The 22,750-nt window shown below is 44.2% G+C and overlaps 1 protein-coding gene across 5 annotated transcripts; it reads left to right on the top strand.

The window, feature by feature from the left end:
* Positions 1-1,931: 1,931 nt before the first annotated feature.
* Positions 1,932-19,437, top strand: SF3B1 (splicing factor 3b subunit 1). 5 transcript variants are annotated; one of them, XM_061555690.1, is made up of 25 exons: positions 1,933-2,087; positions 3,491-3,672; positions 3,807-3,908; positions 4,198-4,312; positions 5,854-5,933; positions 6,071-6,253; positions 6,373-6,685; positions 6,811-7,026; positions 7,165-7,286; positions 7,724-7,924; positions 8,101-8,202; positions 8,553-8,732; positions 8,834-8,920; positions 9,121-9,391; positions 12,053-12,198; positions 12,569-12,715; positions 13,939-14,064; positions 14,377-14,598; positions 14,974-15,156; positions 15,412-15,523; positions 15,764-15,884; positions 16,188-16,319; positions 17,550-17,822; positions 18,204-18,420; positions 18,618-19,437. In XM_061555690.1, exons 1-25 carry the CDS (start codon positions 2,060-2,062, stop codon positions 18,774-18,776), a joined length of 4,020 nt encoding a protein of 1,339 aa, XP_061411674.1. In that variant the 5' UTR covers positions 1,933-2,059; the 3' UTR covers positions 18,777-19,437. The 5 variants fall into 5 exon arrangements, with proteins under 5 accessions (XP_061411678.1, XP_061411677.1, XP_061411674.1 ...); XM_061555691.1 differs by having other exon boundaries at positions 12,569-12,719; positions 13,943-14,064; XM_061555692.1 differs by lacking the exons at positions 1,933-2,087; positions 3,491-3,672; positions 3,807-3,908; positions 4,198-4,312 and adding an exon at positions 4,351-5,361.
* The last annotated feature ends 3,313 nt before the right edge of the window (positions 19,438-22,750 follow it).

The following is a 22,750-nucleotide window of genomic DNA, read 5'->3' as shown; positions in this document are numbered from 1 at the left end:
CGCCTTATGAGATTCAGGAAAGGCTCTAATGCCAGTGCATAAAGTTGGCCCGACAATGGGCATCCCTGCCTCACTCCTCGGTCGAATTTGACAGGGGCAGTGAGGGTGCCGTTGATCTTGATCATGCACTCCGCCTTGGTGTAGAGTAGGCGGATCGTTCGGACAAACCCATCTCCAAAACCAAAGGCCTTGAGGGTTCCCAGGAGGTATTTGTGGTCCACTCTGTCAAAAGCCTTTTCCTGGTCAAGGGCCAGAAACGCGATTGGGATGCCCAACCTCTGGGACATCGCGATGAGGTCTCTGACCAGGAAGATGCCGTCGTGGATGGATCGTCCGGGGATGGTGTAGGACTGGTCCCTGTTTACGACTTGTGCAATCACCCCTTTCAGTCGCAGGGAGAGAGCCTTCGTCAATATTTTGTAGTCGGTGTTCAGGAGGGACACCGGACGCCAGTTTTGTAGGTGCCTCAGGTCTCCGTTCTTGGGAAGCAGAGTGAGCACCGCTCTCCTCCAAGACTGAGGCATCACCCCGGTGACAGAGGCTTCCTCCAGCACCTCTCTGTAGTCCTCCCGTAGGGATGGCCAAAAAGCGGCGTAAAACTCCCCTGTTAGCCCGTCTAACCCTGGAGATTTATTTGGGGCCAGTCCTCCTACAGCTGCGTCAAGGTCATTCCTGGTGAGCTTTAGCTCCAGCAGCTCCTTCCCGTCTTCCTCCAGGGTGGGTAGACCGCTCCATGCCTCCGCCTGGGCCGCTCCCGATGTTTCTTCAGGGGAGAACAGGCTGCCGTAGAAGTCTCTGATGATGGTCGACTTCTGCTGGAGTTCGTGCGCCAGGACACTGTCACCATCAAAAAGGCACTCCATGTATTTGCGTCTCCCGTTCTGCCTCCCGAGGGAGTAGAAAAACGGGGATCCCGTGTCGAGGTCTGTGATGAGCTTCACCCGGGATCGCACAAACGCTCCCCTCGTCTGCTCCTCCTGTAGGCCTTTGAGACGCTCCCTAATCTCCTCCTGACCTCATCCCCTCCATCACGCCCCTCCCCTCCTGACCTCTCCCCCTCCATCACGCCCCTCCCCTCCTGACCTCTCCCCCTCCATCACGCCCCTCCCCTCCTGACCTCACCCCCTCCATCACGCCCCTCCCCTCCTGACCTCATCCCCTCCATCACGCCCCTCCCCTCCTGACCTCACCCCCTCCATCACGCCCCTCCCCTCCTGACTTCATCCCCTCCATCACGCCCCTCCCCTCCTGACCTCACCCCCTCCATCACGCCCCTCCCCTCCTGACCTCTCCCCCTCCATCCCGCCCCTCCCCCCCATGACCTCACCCCCTCCATCACGCCCCTCCCCTCCTGACCTCTCCCCCTCCATCACGCCCCTCCCCTCCTGACCTCACCCCCTCCATCACGCCCCTCCCCTCCTGACCTCACCCCCTCCATCACGCCCCTCCCCTCCTGACCTCATCCACTCCATCACGCCCCTCCCCTCCTGACCTCACCCCCTCCATCACGCCCCTCCCCTCCTGACCTCTCCCCCTCCATCACGCCCCTCCCCTCCTGACCTCTCCCCCTCCATCACGCCCCTCCCCTCCTGACCTCACCCCCTCCATCACGCCCCTCCCCTCCTGACCTCATCCCCTCCATCACGCCCCTCCCCTCCTGACCTCATCCCCTCCATCACGCCCCTCCCCTCCTGACCTCGCCCCCTCCATCACGCCCCTCCCCTCCTGACCTCATCCCCTCCATCACGCCCCTCCCCTCCTGACCTCACCCCCTCCATCACGCCCCTCCCCTCCTGACCTCTCCCCCTCCATCACGCCCCTCCCCTCCTGACCTCACCCCCTCCATCACGCCCCTCCCCTCCTGACCTCTCACGCCCCTCCCCTCCTGACCACGCCCCCTCCATCACGCGATTTAAACCCCTAGTCCGCATTGGCAGCAGCGAGGCTGCTTTCGAAATGCGTGGTCGCGCCGAGCGCGCATGTGCACTGGGGATTTAGAACACACGTGAGCTCTTACGTCACTTCCGCTCGTCGTCTTCGCTTTCGCCGCGTTCACAAAATGGCGTCCGTCGCCAAAACCCGCGAAGGTAATGGGCCACTTTCATCGTTGCAAAGAAAACAACACGAGGAAACTCCACCGCACTGTTCGCGTCTTGGCTGCGTATCGCTTTGCTTCGCGTTAAGCGTCGTTTCACGCGCGTCGTGCTTTTTTTGCGGGACGACGACGGCCGCCGCTGTTGAGCCGCTTCGTGCTCCGGCCTGCGCTTTGTGTGTCGCGAGTTGAAGCCTGCGAGTTGCCTGGGCGCGCTGCCTGCTCCGGGAGCCCCTCCGCTGGGCACTTTGAGATTCGCCATTGACTTTACCGACTGCGAGTGACCAGACTCCGGCTTTTATTCTCGGCCGTCACAGACCTCGTCGCTCGTCACCCTGATTTTCATGACGCCCTTGTAACCTCGACCACCAGAGGCTCTTATAGACCTCTTAGCCAACCGTATCGTCAGCGACTCTGCTTTTAACTGTTCTACCAGCAACCATCGTCCAACACGGGCTCCTTCTCACGAGGATGGACTGCGGAATATTAACAATCGCGCCTTCCACCCAGATAGACCCGCTCGCCATAGCGTGCTTATAACAGGCTTCGATGTTTTCCGTCACCGCTCAAACTCGTGTTGTGAAATGGCTGGCATCGTGATCCTCTTTGTTGCCAAAGCTGCAATCTGTTAATTAAAAAAACGGTGTTTTGGAATTGTGCAAAGGCTATTAAACACTACTTGCCCCATATGTATGAGTAAATACAGTAATGTAAAATTAATTATTCAGGCAGATATTTTGTGGTTACATATTTAACCAAATTATGTTCGTTTCTGAAGATACATGTGGTTCGGTATTTTCAACGTTAAAATGAACCTAAAATGTATTTTACAGGGTATTTTGGAGACGTTCAAACAAGGGCGTTAAAAAGACCTCGTTGCGATAGTATACTACTTGTATACGTGTCAGACATTTGCATATTACAGGCATGAAGTGTTAGCACAAGCACCAAATGTTATAACTGGTATAAGGGGCATTTACACGTAACTAAATACAACTTTATTCATATTACGTAATGTTGTTTTATTGGTATGTCGGTAATTTGTATATATATACAGTAGTATGTTGGCGCAGTGGTGATTACACTAAAACCGGATATCCTGAGCTTTATTCCCGGCCACGGCTAACATGAATTTCTGAACTGGAAGTGCCCTCTCCCTCCTTTCACCAATCCGCACTGACAAATGTGGTTGAAGTATGGTCAGACAACCCCGATGACCGACATGGGGCGGGTTGGTAAATTACTATGCTGTATATCGGTAAGTTGTAAACAGTGTATGTACTTGGATGCATCCTGTTTTAAATATTTTAAAAGTTAAGCAATGTTACAACCAAATATGTATATACTGTAGATTATGTATGCTCGTGCCTTAAATATGTTGATTTGTGTGGTTTTTAGACATTGAGGCGCAGATCCGTGAAATCCAGGGCAAGCGCAAAGCCCTCGATGACCAACCAAAGGATGATGAAAGTGGCGTTGGGCTTGACTCAACTGGCTTCTTTGACCAAGAAATATATGGTGGTAGTGACAGTCGCTTCACTGGATACGTGACTTCCATTGCTGCCAATGAGGTGGAAGAGGTACGTCAGCGCTTTAATTTATTTTCTACTGTTCATTTATGTTACTAGAATGGCAGCTTTTGTTAATATATCGTCTATTGTTGACCAAGTCTATTACGTGGTTTATGTGAATTAATATTGTTATCGTCCGGTAGGATGACGAGGATACTGTTTCTGCTTCTCTGCCTGAAAATAAAAGAGCCACCTACCATGCACCTGCGGCACTTCTCAACGATATTCCTCAGGCTTCTGAGATGGTACGTATATAATACATTTGAACAAATTGTGGTATTGTTATACGTTTCTGTTGCTTTCGTGCAAAACTGAATTGATAGTTACAAAAAATATCACCATATTTGTTACTGTCTTATGTTTGTCTTATTAGGAAATGTTATTAGGCGCTTAATTATAATTGTGAGTTTATTCATTCCTGCACACTACTGCCAATGCAGTCCATGAATTTGTATTTAATATGTTTACTGCTAAGTACTTTCTGGAAACAATTTTACTTGTAATTCACATGTGTTTTATACCTGCGTATTATAGTTTGATCCATTTGCTGAACACCGGGCTCCTCGCATTGCTGACCGGGATGACGAGTACCGCATGCGCAGAAGGCAGATGATCATCTCCCCCGAGCGCCAGGACCCTTTCGCTGATGGTACGGAAATTTATTTAGTTTTGCCCTTAAATGAATAATGTTTGTGCTTATTTGTTTTGTGTAACTGCTGTGCTATGTGTTCTGTGTAAGCAAATGGGTTAATAAATTGAGAAACCTCTGGGCAAACATAATTTGTACCAATTAAATCCTGAGCACTGGCTGTGGATTCTGGAATTTTATATGATGTAGCCACTGAAGAACATGCATTAGATGTTCAAGAAGCATATTTCAGTGTGAAATTCACGCAAAACACTCATTAAGAAGTTTGTCCAAGATCCGAATACATTACCCTCCTGAAAAAGTCTTGAGACTCGGTGAGGCTTTCCTGGATAAATCAGTGGCTGTTATTTTACAGTTGTGCTGATTGATCGGCGATGTGCAATGCAGTTGTCGTGTCCTAAATTAGTTATCCTAGCTACATTGTTTTTTTTTGGCTGGCTTTGCTTTACAAATACAGATTGTCCTTGTCAGATTCAGTAGGTTTAGCAAGTTTATCGATGCCATATTTTCAGCATCCATTCCGGTGACTTTCACATCTGAAGTGGCCTATGGCCATCTCGGTTGGCTGGTTTTGGGAACACATATGGAAGGGCTGTGTTTGTGAGTTTGGGATAAAGTGCTACAAAGTGTTCACGAGCCCATACTAACTCTCCTCCTCAATTTCTCTCCTACAGCGGTTCTGCTTTGACAGACCAGGCTGAACAGGTGCAATGTACACGCCATGTGTTGAAGTAAAAAACAATTTTTAAGAATAGTACGATGTCAAATTGGCTTTGGAAATAATTTGTAGAAACGAAATTGGTTGGAATGTAAGTTCCCTCATTTACAGTAAGTTTGTGAATTCAGAATTAGTGCTATTTCTTATCAAACAAATTCTTGTATTAAGATACATGGTATTTTCCTTGTCAAGGTAAGGTTCCCAGTCACGTCACTTGATATTCATTTTCTAGCCCTTTGCAAAGTGTTACTAATGCGATAACAGCTGATTTTCTAGGCTCCCTTCTCCACCTTGAAGCCGGGATGTGGTGAAGATCTCTACCTATCATGCCGTGCGTATTCTGCAGAGGAAGATAACCTCAAGGGTTTATTTATGTCATGCATCATGTGCCACCTTTGTGGCTGACTGAGAAGCAATGCAAAGCTGGCTAGGTGCAATCCAATGTAATGCATGTATGATGTGGTAGAATAATTAATTTGGTAAATTGTATCTCTTGTAAAGAGGTTTGAATTACTCTGCTTTATAAAATGTACAATGTATACATCGATCATTCAGACAGATACAATTTGTAAATTGCACCCAGCCAGTGCAAAGCCTCAGTTTTCAATAGTACAATAATTTTGGTTATATAAAATGTAAAAGTTGTAAAGCCAAAACAATGGGTCCAAGAACATGGATACATCTATCAGTTAGTGAATGGATACAATACTTGTTATTGTGTTAAATCCTGATAAATGACAATCTTGCTTGACCCACTACAGTGAAATAGTTTTTCCGTACTGGACTCATGGTGTCTGGGCTCCCCGTGTGCTTGGTTTTTCAGGAGGGAAGACTCCAGATCCCAAGGCATTGGCCAGATCCTACATGGATGTGATGAAAGAGGCTCACCTTACCAAAGAGGAGGTACATTTCATCCGCTGTATTCACCTCCAATTACACTGTTTTATATAAAAATGAAAATTTGTGGATATTAATTTTCAGGTCTTAAACATCCAATAATTTTCTAGATTTTGACTGAGCTGTTGCACTTATGTTTACAGAAAGAGATCAGGATGCAGCTTGCAGACAAGGCCAAGGCAGGAGAGCTGAAGGTTGTGAATGGAGCAGCACAAACTGCCCCAAAAGAGCGCAAACGGCGCTGGGACCAGACCGCTGACCAGACACCAAGCACCACACCCAGTACCACCCCTAAAAAGAAGATGTCCACTTGGGATCAGGCTGAGGTAGGGCTTTTTTTATGCTTGTTAACTGAACGATCAAACATTTATTTATGTATTAACAATATTATGATACAGCTGGACACTTATTTATGATTGTTCTTTTTGCTTTCCTTATGCTGTAGACACCTGGTCACACACCGGGTCACACACCGGGACACACTCCGGGACACACTCCAGGCCACGCGACTCCTGGACACACTCCAGGGCACACACCCTCAAACAGCCGTTGGGATGAAACACCTGGGCGAGCAAAAGGAAGCGAGACCCCCGGGGCGACCCCGAGCGCCCGCATGTGGGACCCCACTCCAGGCCACACGCCCGGTGGCAGTGCTACTCCAGGCAGGGACACTCCGGGTCATGCCACGCCCGGGCATAGTGGCTCCACACCCAGCAACCGGCGCAACCGATGGGATGAGACGCCCCGCACTGAGAGAGGTATATTTTTCTCTGCTTGCATATCAATAAAAAATAACCTCCATATTTCCCTGAGAATGAAAAATGTTATTGTTGTGATCTATTGTATGCATTTGTATCTAATGTGTTATTCATGCCATTGTCAGAAACCCCGGGACACGGGAGTGGCTGGGCGGAGACGCCACGCACCGATAGGGGTGGCGAGTCGGCTGGAGAAACCCCCACACCTGGCGCTAGCAAGCGCAAGTCACGCTGGGACGAGACCCCTGTGAGCCAAATGGGGGGACAGACGCCAATCCTGACCCCCAGTGGAATCACACCCAAGGGAACCCCAGCCATGGGCATGGCCACACCCACTCCAGGTATTCTGTTTATTATTAGCACACCATACTGTCATCACAGTAGATAACATTTTAATTCATGATTTTCAAACTTTTTGCAGTTCTGAACACAAATGGCTTTGTCTATGTCACCTTCTTGACATGACGTGTAATGTGCAGGTCACTTGATGAGCATGACACCAGAACAACTCCAGGCCTGGAGATGGGAGCGTGAAATTGACGAGCGGAACCGCCCTCTCACCGATGAGGAACTCGATGCCATGTTCCCTGAGGGATATAAGGTAGCATGCACTACACCCACAGACATGTGTTGTGCGTTTACTTGTTTCTCTGACCAAATCACCTGGAATGCATTAATTCTCATCGTGGATTGACAAATGGGCTGTACTTGTATTTATTGGTATTAACTGAAGAGTAAACATAGATGTAACAATTATTCTCTGCCATGTCATAACTATACTCTTTGGTTCTTTCGGTAAGTCACGTAGATAGAAATAAAACAAAATAAATCACGACGTTTCGATAGCTAACATTGAATTATCGTCCCATATAAATATTAATTAATCTTAACAATCTGCAAATCTTGTCTAGATGTCAAGTTTATATAAAATGTATTGCTGTCATAAATATTGAACGGTTTCACACCTATCACGTCAAACTATAAAAGCAACACAAGTACCTATACTTAACTGTGTTATACATTTGTGTGTGTGATTAGGTGTTACAACCTCCAGCAGGATACGTGCCTATCCGCACTCCGGCCCGCAAGCTGACCGCTACCCCGACCCCCATGGGCGGCCTCACCACCGGCTTCCACATGCAGACACCCGACCGCTCTGCCAAATCCGCCAATGATCAGCCCTCTGGCAACCTTCCATTTCTCAAGCCTGACGATATGCAGTATTTCGACAAGTTGCTGGTGAGTTGGGTGTAGATATACGAAACAGTGAATAAACTAGATTGTAACAATGTAATCATTTTCGTGAATTATTTAAGTTGACCCAAAATGACCTTTGACCACGAGTTCCCTTGTTAACAGTGTTAAACATGTTTGGTTGTGTGTTGTGCCTTAAGTAACACGTTTGTTTTTTGCAGGTTGATGTGGACGAATCTACCCTCAGCTCAGAAGAGCAGAAGGAAAGGAAGATCATGAAGCTGTTGCTTAAGATCAAAAATGGAACTCCTCCAATGAGGAAGGTAATGGACAACCTAATGCTTTCTTTCTGAAATGAGTATTGAGCCCATGATCATCTGTTTATAGTCCTGGGTGAGTGGTGGAATTCCACATTCCTATGGGGATGGGAGGACAAGTCTATCTATAGGCTATCCACTTTACTTCCCCAAAAAGTAGTATTCATTGTATTGACCCTGTAGGTATGATGGGTTGAGTTAACTTGTAAGCAGCCTTACGATAACAAGCTGCTTACTCTCCTGATCCACCCTGTGACTTATTTTATGTGTACAGTGCTGTTTTCTCTAAGCAATGAGTGATAGACAGTGTAGGATGCAGTTTTAATTCCTGTACCTCTACAACTTGTGTCGTCCAGGCGGCGCTGCGTCAAATCACAGACAAAGCCCGTGAGTTTGGTGCAGGTCCACTCTTCAACCAGATCCTGCCATTGCTCATGTCTCCAACACTGGAAGACCAGGAGCGCCATCTGCTGGTTAAAGTCATCGATCGCATTCTCTACAAGCTTGACGACCTTGTCCGGCCTTATGTGCACAAGGTAAGCAGATCCTGGTGTTCTTCTCAATGTTCTCACCCCAAATATGTGCTGTTGTGTGTTATTGTGCTGTAATTTCTGACCCGTTGATATTGTATCTACAGATCCTCGTGGTCATTGAGCCTTTGCTGATTGATGAAGATTATTATGCTCGTGTGGAGGGAAGGGAGATCATTTCAAATTTAGCGAAGGTGAGTTAACTGCACGAGAATTAGTCATTTGAAAACATTTCATGTTACAAATTTAATGAGAAAAATTAACATTTTCAGGCATACAAGATCATAAGCAGTGTTAAATGTTTTTCTTTTGCTGTGTATTTCTCACCATGTTTCCCCAAATTTAAATCCAGTTTTTGTAAGTGAATGACATCTCTGGCTTGCCTCCCTCTTAGGCTGCCGGCTTGGCCACGATGATTTCCACCATGCGTCCAGACATCGACAACATGGATGAGTACGTGCGTAACACGACAGCGCGTGCCTTCGCCGTCGTCGCTTCTGCCCTTGGCATCCCCTCGCTGCTGCCTTTTCTCAAGGCTGTGTGCAAAAGCAAGAAGTCATGGCAGGCACGCCACACCGGAATCAAGATTGTACAGCAGATCTCAATCCTCATGGGCTGTGCCATTCTGCCTCACTTGCGCAGTTTGGTTGAGATCATTGAGCATGGTGAGTACAATGTCAAGCTTGATTGTAAATTTTATGGTTTATTTGCAGTTGATTTTTGTAGGCCATAATTAATTATCTGGTTTATGTTAGTCCATTCGATAAAATAGCATTATTATCCATAATAGAGGTTTTTGGGTTAGATCGCGTAAATGTAAATGTGTCGTTTAAACCCGCCACCACCCGACAGCCAACTAGTAAGGGTTGTCACTTAAACAGAACATGCCAATTCGTCACTAGTACAGCACACCGGTGTGTTGGAGAGCCAAGCCACAACAGATTTGTGGAGAAGTATCACTGTTTCGTTCCTTATATAGAGGTGTAGATGTGTTGACCACCCTTCTACGCTCTTGCACAATGATGGGGAGGGGGGCGGGATTACTGAGGCAACGTACATTATGCGAGCCCTTTGAACTTGTCCTTCCTGTCTATTGTATTTATTTTAATAGCCCTACCAACGGTATAAAGTACGCTGCCCTTTGTAGGCATGCATTGAAATAATGTATTATTTGATGATTCGCTTCCATGCAGCACTAAGACGGTAGCTATTCAGAACGGTTAAAGTTATTTTGAATTCTTTCAATTTCGATAGATTCTCTAATTAGTCTTGGCCAGTAGCTGCTAGTTTTGCACAAAACTTCAACATTATCAAAATCAATTGAGTGTCTTTGTTGGCACGCGTGTTCTGCTACGGCTGACAGTTGCAATTGGGAGAATTTAATATATTTCTCTGATGTTCCTTAGTCTCGTGCCAATCATTCGTCCTATTTTCCCAACATATCATTTACCACAGGTGCAGTTAATCCTGTACACACCTTCTGTTGTTAGTTTTGGTAATACATCTTTTGTACCAGATATTAAATTCTGTATTTTGTACTGTGCCAAATCTGACTGGGATATTTTGTTTTTCCAAACATCTGGCTAGTTGATCAGTTACTCTCACAGTGTACGGTATTTTGATCGTTTTATTTACTTGGGCAGTTTCAATGCTCTTGTTATTTGATTTGGTTTTGGTATTCAACGCCCTGTTGATTTGTGCATCATTGTAACCCTTCATTTGCAGCGCTTCTTGAACATGTTGAATTACATTTCTCAGACTGTCACCATCTGACACTTTCTTAGCTCAATGAATGAGCGTCTTGATAAGAGCAGATTTCTGTGCGGGGTGATGGTGTGACTGCATTCAGATAGGCGTCAGTATGTGTTTTCTTTCGGTAAACACTTATTTTACCATTTCTACCCCGTCCGAGCAGAATATCCAGAAATGGTAGAGTTCTGTCAGCTTTCACTTCTATAGTGAACTGAATGGATGGGTTTTGCAAGTTGAGATGATTTAGAAATGCGTTCAGTGTATATTTGCCGTGTGTTCAGACCACCAATGTGTCATCCACATATCTAAACGAACAGATGGTTTTAGTGTGCTTGAAGCTATTGCTTTTGTTTCAAAATATTCCATGTACAAATTCGCTATCACAGGAGACAAAGGAGAGCCCATTGCTGCTCTTTCCTTTTGTTTATAGAAGTCACCTTGCCACAAGAAGTAGGTGTTCTTTAGACAGCGTTCAGCTAGTCTTGGGATATCTTTGGCTAAACCATTGTTCATTACCAGAGTGTTGGGTAATTTTAATTTACTCATTGACTGGAACCCTCGTAAACAGAGAGGTCACATCAAAACTTACGAGAATATCATTAGGATTAAGCTTAATATCTTTAATTATGTTAACGAGATGTTCAGACTTTTGATGAACGAAGAGGTTCTACCGATGTCGGCTGTATTTTTTCGTTACGTATTGTGCTAATTTGTACGTGGCAGAGCCTATTCTACTCACTATGGGTCTTAATGGGACATCAGGTTTGTGAATTTTTGGTAGCCCATAAAGTTTTGGTGGTTTTGATGCCCTTGGTTTGATCAGGTATTGCTCTTGGGAATTGATGACTTGCCAATGATTGCCGTTATTTTACGTTCCAAGGTGCTGGTTTGGTCTCGTTTAATTGTTTAATTCATCGAGTAAATATTTGATTTTATTATAATTGTCCTCACGGGGCATCACAACAGTCTATCGGCCCTTATCAGCAGCAAGAATTTGGATATCTTTATTTGCTCTCAATTCTCTTAAGGCATTTGCTTCACTGAAGTTAATATTTGTTTTTGGCACTTTGCTGTTCTCAATAATTTTGGCAACCTCATGCCTAGTCATCTCAGCTTGATTGAGGGAGATGACTAACTGCTGATTCCACTTCAGCAATGATCTCATCGACAGGGATTGTATGTGGGGCAACAGCTAAGTTAAGACCTTTTGAAAGGACTGAAACCATATCGCTGGATAATTCAACGTTAATCATGTTGATAACCGTTTTGTTTATGAAATGTTCATTTTTAGTTTGGAGTTGTTTGTTAGTTTAGTTTAGCAAATTTGTTAATTTGGGTAGTGTTCGTTTTGTTAAATACATTATCAGCTGATTGCTGTGTTATTTTGTCGATTATTTTCCAGTGATCTGTAGAGACACTGTTATCGTACTAATTTTTACGTGTAAGGACATTAGTGATTTAGAAGTGTGACTTAGTTCACGCATTATTATGCCAGACTGTTTCTGTGAATATCTGCTTACACTGAATTGAACGCACGTAAAACATTTTACATCGACACTTACCTGTGCATGCAGGCCTAGTTGACGAGCAGCAGAAGGTGCGAACCATTACTGCCCTGGCCTTGGCTGCTTTGGCTGAAGCTGCCACTCCCTACGGCATTGAATCCTTTGACTCCGTTCTCAAACCTCTCTGGAAGGGCATTCGACAACACAGAGGAAAGGTATGACTCCATACGTTGGTTTTATGACTTTTGATTTACATTGCCTCGAGTACCTTGCTTTATTATTTTATGCAAGGTGCTCCTGAAATGTATTCACTGATGTAAGTGTGCTATTTCATCAAAGAAGTATTTTATTGACATAACTGAATGTTATAGTGAGATAGTTACATTTGCCATCTTATGTAACAGCTTTAGGTTTTTACATTGTTCTCTTATGTGGCCTATTTTTTAGGGCAAATAGTTCGGTTGTATAATATTTGCAAACTTTTTATTTATACTGTCGCTATTTTTTATATTACTGAATGTCGCTTTGAATGTCAAATGCTTTAAGGAAGTAATAATGGAAGCAATGCACATTTGTTTTGTGTAGGGTCTTGCTGCCTTCCTCAAAGCCATCGGTTACCTTATTCCCCTGATGGATGCCGAGTATGCCAACTATTACACCAGGGAAGTGATGCTTATCCTCATCCGAGAGTTCCAGTCTCCTGACGAGGAGATGAAAAAGATTGTGCTAAAGGCAAGTATGCATTCTTGTTGCTGGTACCGAGAGACGACAGCCTGCTTTTTTTATCCGTTCAGAGACTCAATATACAATATATGGAAAATAACAGGCATGGTCACTGGTGGTCACATATATTGCCTTAAAAAACACCCAGCCCACTCACACAGGAGAAAAAATATTGTTTCAAAAACACATTGCTCAATTATGTACTGTTTTCTAATTATGTAATTGATCATAATTAGTTTGTCTGTGGGACAATTCAGTTTTGCAATGTATAAATTTGTTTTTATAAAGTAGTCAAAGAAAGTATCATACTTAAAGAATTGGTATGTTCAGACATACTTTGCAGAACAATACATTGTTTTTGAAACGGGATGTGTGGGGGATTGAACTTGTTGAAGACCCACTATGTAACAGGAAACCTAATGCTAATGTGAGACTCGAGAGTATAAGGATATTGCTTTTCCAGGAAAATGTAGCAAAACACCTTGTTTGTGCTGCAGTGATGTGTGCGTGAGTGTTTTTGAGCTAACTTTTTAGCAACTGCAGGTTGAGGTAATGTTTTACCAAGGAAACATTTCATTTAAGCAACTTACTGAGTTAATTCACATCACCTACAAAGCACAAACCCACTGTGACATAGATGCATTAATTATATCTGATTTAGAGGGATATGCTGTGAAATTAACATTTTATAGGTAAAAAATAAGTGAAGCCTGTAATCACAAAAAAACATACATATATTAAAGCACAATTATGTAATGATTAGGATGTAGCGATGTAGGTTATAATGCTCATCTTTATATCACAATTACTGTTTTTTACTTTTAAACTGAATACTTTTCTGTGATGTTAATGATGTGTCAACTAAAAGCCATATCTTCAAATGTGTTGTACTTCATGATGCTTTGATTGGCATTTCAGGTTTACAGTTTTTTTGTCTAACGAGTCATGGTGGAAAAGCCACCATGCTTTTATCTTTCAGTTATTTATCTTTTGCTGTGTCTGGGGAGAAAATGTCAGCTAGTTCCAAGAGTTCCATCCGTAACGTGGAGATTTATAACTCTAAATCCAACACTGGTCATTGTCACACATTGCTGTTAATTTGTGGGAATAGCTTTATGAATACATATCATTCAAGAAGAATTGTGAATGCATATTAGGCATATTACACACAACGCTTTCCTTCTGGCCAAATGTCAGTTTTAAGCCATGCTTTCATTTTCATGTGAATGCAGGTAGTGAAGCAGTGTTGCGCTACAGATGGTGTTGAGTCAACCTACATCAAGACAGAAATTCTGCCACCATTCTTTAAACACTTCTGGCAGCACCGCATGGCCCTGGACCGGAGGAACTACAGACAGGTAATTGCGTGTGTGAGGGGAACCAGTGATATGTTGTTCCTTAGCCATTGTATTTTGAAAACAAATATTATTTTGTATCATTGGTACCTTTAATCATTTTCAATTCAGAATGCAAACATAGAATGAAACATATCTATTTTTTTAAATGACTTATTCAACGCAGAAAAAATTATAGAAACTGCATGAATTCTTGTGAATGTTTGATTTGTAAATATTTTAATCGCCTCTTTTTGCAAGTGTTATGTTAATGACGGTATCATTTTTTTTAACTTAGTTTGGTGTGTGTTTACGTGCTCATTTGACTTCGTTCAGCTGGTGGACACGACGGTGGAGCTGGCCAATAAGGTGGGTGCGGCGGAGATTGTGCAGCGCATTGTGGACGACCTGAAGGATGAGGCGGAGCAGTACCGCAAGATGGTAATGGAGACGATTGAGAAGATCATGGGCAACTTGGGTGCAGCCGACATCGACCACAAGCTGGAGGAGCAGCTCATCGACGGCATCCTCTATGCGTTTCAGGAGCAGACTACGGAGGTCGGTCTCCCACATTCCCATCAGCACCACACGCAAACTGCCACCTACACTTGGTCACTCGGTGATTGAAGCATACAGAGCTCAAGTGACCGTTATTGTCTTGTGAAGGAGACCTGACTGAACAAAGTGCGACATTTCATGATGTGCTGTAATATTTAAGCTGGGCGACTTTAACATTTTACCAAATTCACTCCTAATATGCTACTATATTGCAAACATAAGCAATCTCTTCAAGAAGTTCAATAACTAATATTGATTACGAAGCTGTGACAGGTGTAAATTTAAGATGTCACATTTGAAAAGATATTTCCGTTGACATGAATTGTCAGTGCAGTGGAAGTTGATGGATCATTGTTAATTGTGGTTGTTTTTCAGGACTCGGTCATGCTGAATGGGTTCGGCACGGTGGTGAACGCCCTGGCAAAGCGCGTGAAGCCTTACCTCCCCCAGATTTGTGGTACTGTGCTGTGGCGCCTCAACAACAAGTCTGCCAAAGTGCGGCAGCAAGCCGCCGACCTTATCTCGCGCATTGCTGTTGTCATGAAGACCTGCCAGGAGGTGAGGGCCAGAGCCAACATGGGTGTTATTTTTGTCCTGTAATGTGAGAAGGAGACGGCACCCTTGAGAGTGCAATGACTATATATGTCTTGCAGTTTAACTCAAACGTCTTTGGTTGGGCATGAATGCAGTTGATAAACAGAAGACGTATTCAAATATGAACATGTGTTTACACAAGTTATGATTGATAACATTTCAGGCATATTGTAGTACTGTATACCTTAACATTCCGGGTTTGTGTTTGTGTGCTTATAGGAGAAACTCATGGGCCACTTGGGAGTGGTGCTCTATGAGTACCTCGGAGAGGAGTACCCCGAGGTACTGGGCAGCATCTTGGGAGCCCTCAAGAGCATTGTCAACGTCATTGGTTAGTTTACACTTACCTAATTGTTTCATAAGAATCATCCATCATTTTGTCTGGACACAGAAACGCAGCACTAAAATCTACATTGTCCTGTTTTGAGTTTGAGACCTAAACATTAAACATTGGATGTGTTTTGTAAAGTTTTCCAAGTGAATTGGACATGAGGAAAACAGATTTTAGTGTTTTTTACATCGGGTTGTTTTTAAATGTTTTCACAGCCACTTTGCTTTTCCTGTTCTACAGGCATGCATAAGATGACGCCCCCCATCAAGGATTTGTTACCTCGTTTGACCCCTATCCTGAAGAACCGGCACGAGAAGGTGCAGGAGAACTGCATTGACCTCGTGGGCCGAATTGCCGACAGGTACCTCCTTCGGGCAGCATAACGTTTCACAGCAAATTCATAAAACATATAATCTTCTGAGCTTTTTGGAGATCTATAAGCTTCCATTGCGTTTACTGGGGTTTGCTAATTTCTTGATAATACTGGAGTAACATGAAGAGTGGATTTTGCTCCGTTGATTGCAGTGTTGGTGTTCATTGATATCTCCAGATAATGTTTCACAATTTCTCATTCAGTGTTTTAGTAAGCAAAATATGTGGATAATTTGCTTGTTCCACGTGCATCACGTTGCTAGTAGCTAATTCAATATGCTGTGGGTTTCAGGGGGGCAGAGTACGTGTCTGCACGCGAGTGGATGAGGATCTGTTTCGAGCTGCTGGAGCTGCTGAAGGCCCACAAGAAGGCCATCCGCCGAGCCACTGTCAACACCTTTGGCTACATCGCCAAGGCCATCGGGTGAGTGACCAGCAGACATAGTGTGCTGTACTTTGGGCATTCACTCACCAGTGTTATATAGTCTACTGAAGCATGTGTAAATTATAATTAATCGTCCATTTTAGGGGTGGAGCACTTGCATTTGTAGTGTTATTACAGAGGCGCACACACTATTGTTTTAGGCAACGCGTTTAATAAACAACCTCACTAATCACGGAGTTTGACAGTTAAGTGTGGCTATCCTGTTCCTAGACTGTTTGCGATGTGTGTGTGAGTTAGCTGAACAAACGGGCCAGCCAGCACATACGCTGCCTGACCCACAATCCCCAGCTAAGACTCTACGGCGAACAAGGAGCGAAGAGTGATGACCCCTTGAGTTGATCCCCACGAACGAACCCCGAATCCCCGAACGCGCTCCCCCTTTATCCCTTGGCCCCGGCCCCGCCCCTTGCTGTATCAAAGACGGCGCCTCCCGCTTCCGGCCACGTGTCCTTAACTCCTCCAATTGAGACACCGCTTCAGGTCACGTGTCCTTAACTCCTTCAATCGTGGCCCACTTCCGGTCACGTGCCCTTTGCTCGTCCAATCGGGGCACCCGACGCTCCTCCAGCACTGGCTGGCGCGACCCACAGAGACATCTAGCTCTGTCTCTACACTTACAGTAGTGGCTGTATTCACGACACTACACATTGGTGACTGTACTGTGCTATGTATTTGGGGACCCTGAATTAATTTCTCAGTCACCACTAACATCAATGGGTGTTTTTTATCTGAACCGGCCCTGTACCACCACCCTTTGCAAACCCACACTGACCAGTATGCTCAGGTATGGGCATAGAACCACAATAGCAGGCATGAGTAGCAATTATTCATCAGTCGATTGATAAAGGGCTGTACATATTTCAGTTTTGTGTTAAACTGGCAGAAAGTTATTTAAAATGCCAATGATTTTTTGCAGTGAACCCTTGTTTTGTAGTGTTTTATAAAATGTGCATTAATCGACTTGGTGTGCTGAGATGGTCATGTTTTCTTGAGTTTTTTCTTTTTCCAAAATGCATCATTAATGTCATGAGATGGGCTATTAATTTGTATCTCTCATAAAGCAATAAAGAGCAGTGCAAAACTCCCATCGTTTTGAGAACAGCCCAAGGAAGCAGATATCACAGAACTACATCTTGAGATCCCCTTTAAGTGACCTCTGTCCCACAGAGATTTATTTTGAACCTTATCCTAATACACTCTATCCTACAGGCCGCACGACGTATTGGCCACACTGCTCAACAACCTGAAGGTGCAGGAGCGACAGAACCGTGTGTGCACAACCGTGGCGATCGCCATCGTGGCCGAGACCTGCTCTCCCTTCACAGTGCTGCCAGCGCTCATGAATGAGTACCGCGTGCCAGAGCTCAACGTGCAGAACGGTGTGCTGAAGTCGCTCTCCTTTCTGTTTGAATACATTGGAGAGATGGGCAAGGACTACATCTATGCCGTGACACCTCTGCTAGAGGATGCCCTAATGGACAGGTAGGCACGGAATGTCCTGATTTGAAATATTACCTGTTGACCAGTGAAACAATAATGGGTGGCTGTGAATGTTGGGGTATTGGACTTCATCTATGCTATATATGTGCAAATGTAAGCATACACGTTTGCCTTTATTTTAAGGAGAAACTTATGTAGTCATACTGTTTAGTGTACTGGATATAGTTTGTCAATATTTGTAACCCTCAGACCCTGTAAAAACAACCTTTAATTTAACTGCCCATAATTACACCTATGACCTCAAGCAACTTTAAATGCTCTTGCAATAATGCTGGATTTTTATTATTCTAATACCTTAGTATCGAGGCGGCTTAAGTCACTGTAACCTAACCTTGATGCCGATAATTGTGCGCCTGCCCACAGGGACCTTGTGCACCGACAGACGGCCAGTGCAGTGGTACAGCACATGTCACTGGGTGTGTATGGATTTGGATGTGAGGACGCTCTCAACCACCTACTCAACTTCGTGTGGCCAAACATCTTTGAGACGTCTCCTCATCTGATCCAGGCTGTGATGGGCGCTCTGGAAGGCATGCGTGTATCCCTGGGACCATGCCGCCTGTTGCAGTATGCCCTGCAGGTAACGGAGCATATTTAAGGAGTTGTATAATATTGTTATTATTCAATTAACTGGATAATACGCAGCACATTAGCAATATTTGTGTGTAATTGACAATAAGTTAAACTTACATGTTTATAGATGCCTAAGTTCTGAGTAGCAATAATCATAAACCGTGTGTTCTTTTTGTTGTTTTGCCTTGTTTTGTGAATTTTCAGGGTTTGTTCCATCCAGCGCGGAAAGTGCGTGATGTTTACTGGAAAATCTACAACTCCATCTACATTGGCTCACAGGACGCACTTATTGCACACTACCCACGTATTGTCAACGACGAGAAGAACATGTACATCCGTACTGAGCTTGACTACTTCGTATAATGGTGGTGGTGATGGTAGAGCCGAGTAATCTATCGGGAATAGACATAGCAAGGTTCATATTTGAAATCTGCTTAACGTCTTGATCCTGATACAAATGTGTCACTTTTTTATTTCTATTGTGATAAGCATTGTGCTAAATGTAGACTGATAATAACTGTTCCTTTGGATTTTTTTAAATTGGTATAGATGATTTCTGTGGATGAGCCTCGTCATGTTTCGTGTTTTAGGCCCAAAGTTCCAGGGTAGTGCTTTCACAAAAACATAGGAAAAGAGCCCGTATAATCCATATTTGTTTTGGCATATATGTAATGCATCCACTCTGACGAGCTTGGTTAATTGATTATCCAACATTTTACGTAAGAACTGACTGCAATAAAGAGTTTTGTAATGAAAGGTAAAGTTGCATTAATTGTACAGAACTTCAGTTAAGTACACCAAGGATAACTACCTTTCCAAGCATCAGCTGTGTAATAACTTGGTTTTTATGCTCGGGGGTAACTGCAAAGTTTGCATATGGCACCCTAATTGCATGACAATTAACTTTCTCAACAATACAGGTGTAGTATGAAAACATTCACTGTTTGTCAAAGCTTCATTTGTAGATTAGCAGTCTTTAAAAGTTGTTTTTGCTGCTGCACCAATAAACGTGAACAAAATGTGATGTTTGTTTTGTTACGGTGTGAAGCAAAATACTAAATTGTATGGATTTCAAAGCTGCCATTTCTGCGATGGTGCACACAACACCAAGGCTATGTCCAAGTAGGATGTGTAGTGAGTCCAACTGAGTTGCAGACGTCTTGGGAGCAACACGTTTTATTAAACTCTTAACACAACATACTCTCGGGTGGTGACCGCCCAACTCCCCACGCTACGGCGGAACTAGACACGGTTCCACTATCCTGGTCCGGACCATAAGCTGTTGTCCGGACCGCGTGGCTGGAGGCTTCTTCAAGGTTGACGTGTATCTCCTGCCTCCAACAGTAAGAACCCCGTGCCCCTCAGGGGACCCCCCTTATATCGGGCTGGGGCTGGCTCTGCCTCTCGCCCTGCCCACCTCGATCTCTCGCCCTTGCCCGAAGGCTCTCGAGAGTTCTTGGACCATGTGACCACCCATGAGCCCCCTCCACCGGTGGATCCCCTCCAGTATCATCAGGTCACATGTCCCCAGGTCAGCCAGAGTATCAATCCCCCAACATAACCCGAGCTGGCTGACACTGTCGCTCTCTCAACGCGAGCCAGCACCGCGCTTAACCAGCGCTCACCCAAGCCCCCACTAGGGCTGGTACTACACCCGGTGTCCGGGGTGTACACAACAGTATACATCCCGCCGTGGCCTCTGGCCCGACACCACACAGTGACATTCCCAGTCACTACACATGTAACCGTACATTCTAACAGCTGAAACTAAGGGTTACCCTTAAGTAGATAATGTAGTCATTCTCATAATAAAAAGGCTCCGTTGGTGCATATAAATTTTAATAAACAAACATTGAAGCCAGCCAGACGAAAGCATAGCTGTCTTGAAGACGAGGTGGACGAGTCGTGTGGAGTTGCAGTAATTGGGGCCGTCCATAAATGACGTCACGTGATTTTGGACGATTCTTGACCCCCTCGTCACACGGCGTCACAGATCCCCCCCTCAAATATGACGTCACAAAGCTCTGCACCCCCCCCCCCCCAGAACCATAGTGCCATTTTGAAAATAAAACATGCTTTAAAGTCGCTTTAAACTATTGTCATTGTGGTGCGTATTTAATGTGGCGCTGCACTCTGATGTTGTAGGAGTGTTGTTATAACAATTCTATATTTAAAGTTGCGCATTTTTATGTGACGTCACATTTCTCAAACCCCCCCTCACACATCGTCACAAATGTCTGACCCCCGCCCCCCCCAGGTGCGTGACGTCATTTATGGACGGCCCCTTTGCTTACACCGCAGTTTGTGTTCAATACATGGTTCGTGACATTTACAGACATCTGATGCTGAAATTTAAAGTGAATTGAACTGAAATGTAGATTTTTTTGCTCCGTGACATGACAAGTCAATGCGACCTAATCCATTTTGAGCTCCAATTGTTTTGTGCACATTATGTTATTGTACCAGACATGGATTGCTGGAATTTGCCATTTTGGCGTTTTCTCGAGGTTTATGTTATTGACAACTGAAGGTGAATATATTGTACAGTTTTCATTATTAAACATTATTCAAATGGCAAACACTCCACGATATACTACACCCATCATACCTTTTATAACTCCCTGCCTTAGAAGCACTCCCGCTATATTTGTGTTGCGATCGAAACGTCGTGCTATTACTTTTATTATTTGTTATATATACGTGGCTTTACCGAAAGACCCAAAGAATATAAAAAGAGTAACTTAAGTGTCGGATCAATAAGTGCTATAACTATGTCTTCATGAAGCAGCTGAATCACATTGCCTTGGTTATTTGCCGATGCCAAGCGGCGTGTTCGTCGCAATTGCTTTCGCGTCCCCAAATAGTACGGGTAGTCTCCGAGTTACGATGCTCCGACTTACGATATTTCGATCTTACGATGGCGATAGCGATACGACAAAATTGCCATCAACAACCTAACATCGTTCAAGTATGCAGACGACGGACAGAATCTTGGTGAGTACAGTACAATATGATACGTTACCAGTGGCGGCTCCTGCAAAATCTCTCAGGGGGAGCAAATGTTTGGATTATTGATAAGGATAAGGTCCACCCATGCAATGGATAAACTAACAGCTTAAGCATGTAAAGGCAACTTCACTACTTTAATATTAATGAAAAATAAAGTGACTCTTACAATACATCTCCTTGTTTGTTTCTATACTCACTATTATTACACTGCTTACATCACATTACTCGCTTAATACACTGCTTACTTATACTGAAATTTTGCTCTTCTCTCTTTCAGAGTAGCAGTACTCTCTCATTGAAAGCAGGCATGTTCCTGACTAGTTCCCTCTCCATGGAATCATAACCAGTGCATTCAGACGTTCCTGTCCCATTACATTTCTCAGGAATGTCTTGATTCTCTTTAAGGTTGAGAAACACCTCTCAGCTTCAGCAGTTGTCATGGGAGTGGTTATGAGGATGTTCAACAGAGCAACAGTCTCTGAAAAAGTATCCTGGAGGTTGTACTTCAGCAAAACCTGGTACAGCACCAGTGCACCACAGCAGCCCTTGAATTCTGGACTCTCATACATGAGAGACAGGTCAGTCTTCAGCTTCGCCTTATTTAACATAGGGTATGCCCTGACAGTGATGTTCAGAGCCTCAACAGGGAATGTATGGCCATGCTGTTGAAACATCTCTCCTTGTAGCAGCGTAGCACTTACAAGGTGGTCGGTAAAGGAGAACCTTTCTTTGGTGTGGACTAAGATTGTGTCGCAGACCTGACAAAATAAATACATTTATTTTAGTTATAAAATAAATTATTTATTATAATATAAATATGGAGATACAAGGTTTCCCTCCCGCAGCAACAATGTATCAGGCAGAATCCATATTTTATATCTCCATATTTTTTCAAAAATTAATGTTATTGGTCACCCTTTACATCTGTCAATGTGTTTTACAAATGTTTAACCAATGAAAAGCATTAAAAGAGCTTGGAAATTATTTTGGGGAAAAAACAGGTTTTCTTTCGTTTCCTGAAAAGTAACAGTTTTGGACATACAAGGCTTCCGTCCGACAGCGATGTTTGTTCCCACCAATCGCTGCACAAGTTAAGGATACGTATGATGACGTAAGCACGTTAGTGCGAGCCCTCCCGGAACCCATAGAGGATGCATTGCAGTGCCTGCAGTTAGAAAAAAAACTTATTTGAATGTAAGTCTATGGGAACACTCTGGGCGATTCTCAGCCAGAGTGAAATCGCCCAAAAAAAGGCGGTACTCCACAGAACGTGACATGACGCTGATTGGACTATATCCAGAGACACAGTGACGGCTAGCGTAACTCTG

This window comes from Lethenteron reissneri, chromosome 21 (genome assembly GCF_015708825.2).
Source record: "Lethenteron reissneri isolate LAM-NWPU_2019-01 chromosome 21, ASM1570882v1, whole genome shotgun sequence".
In the NCBI taxonomy this organism is placed as follows: domain Eukaryota; kingdom Metazoa; phylum Chordata; class Hyperoartia; order Petromyzontiformes; family Petromyzontidae; genus Lethenteron; species Lethenteron reissneri.
The sequence above is the reverse complement of the archived record's forward strand: the minus strand, read 5'-3'. Positions and strand labels throughout refer to the sequence as shown.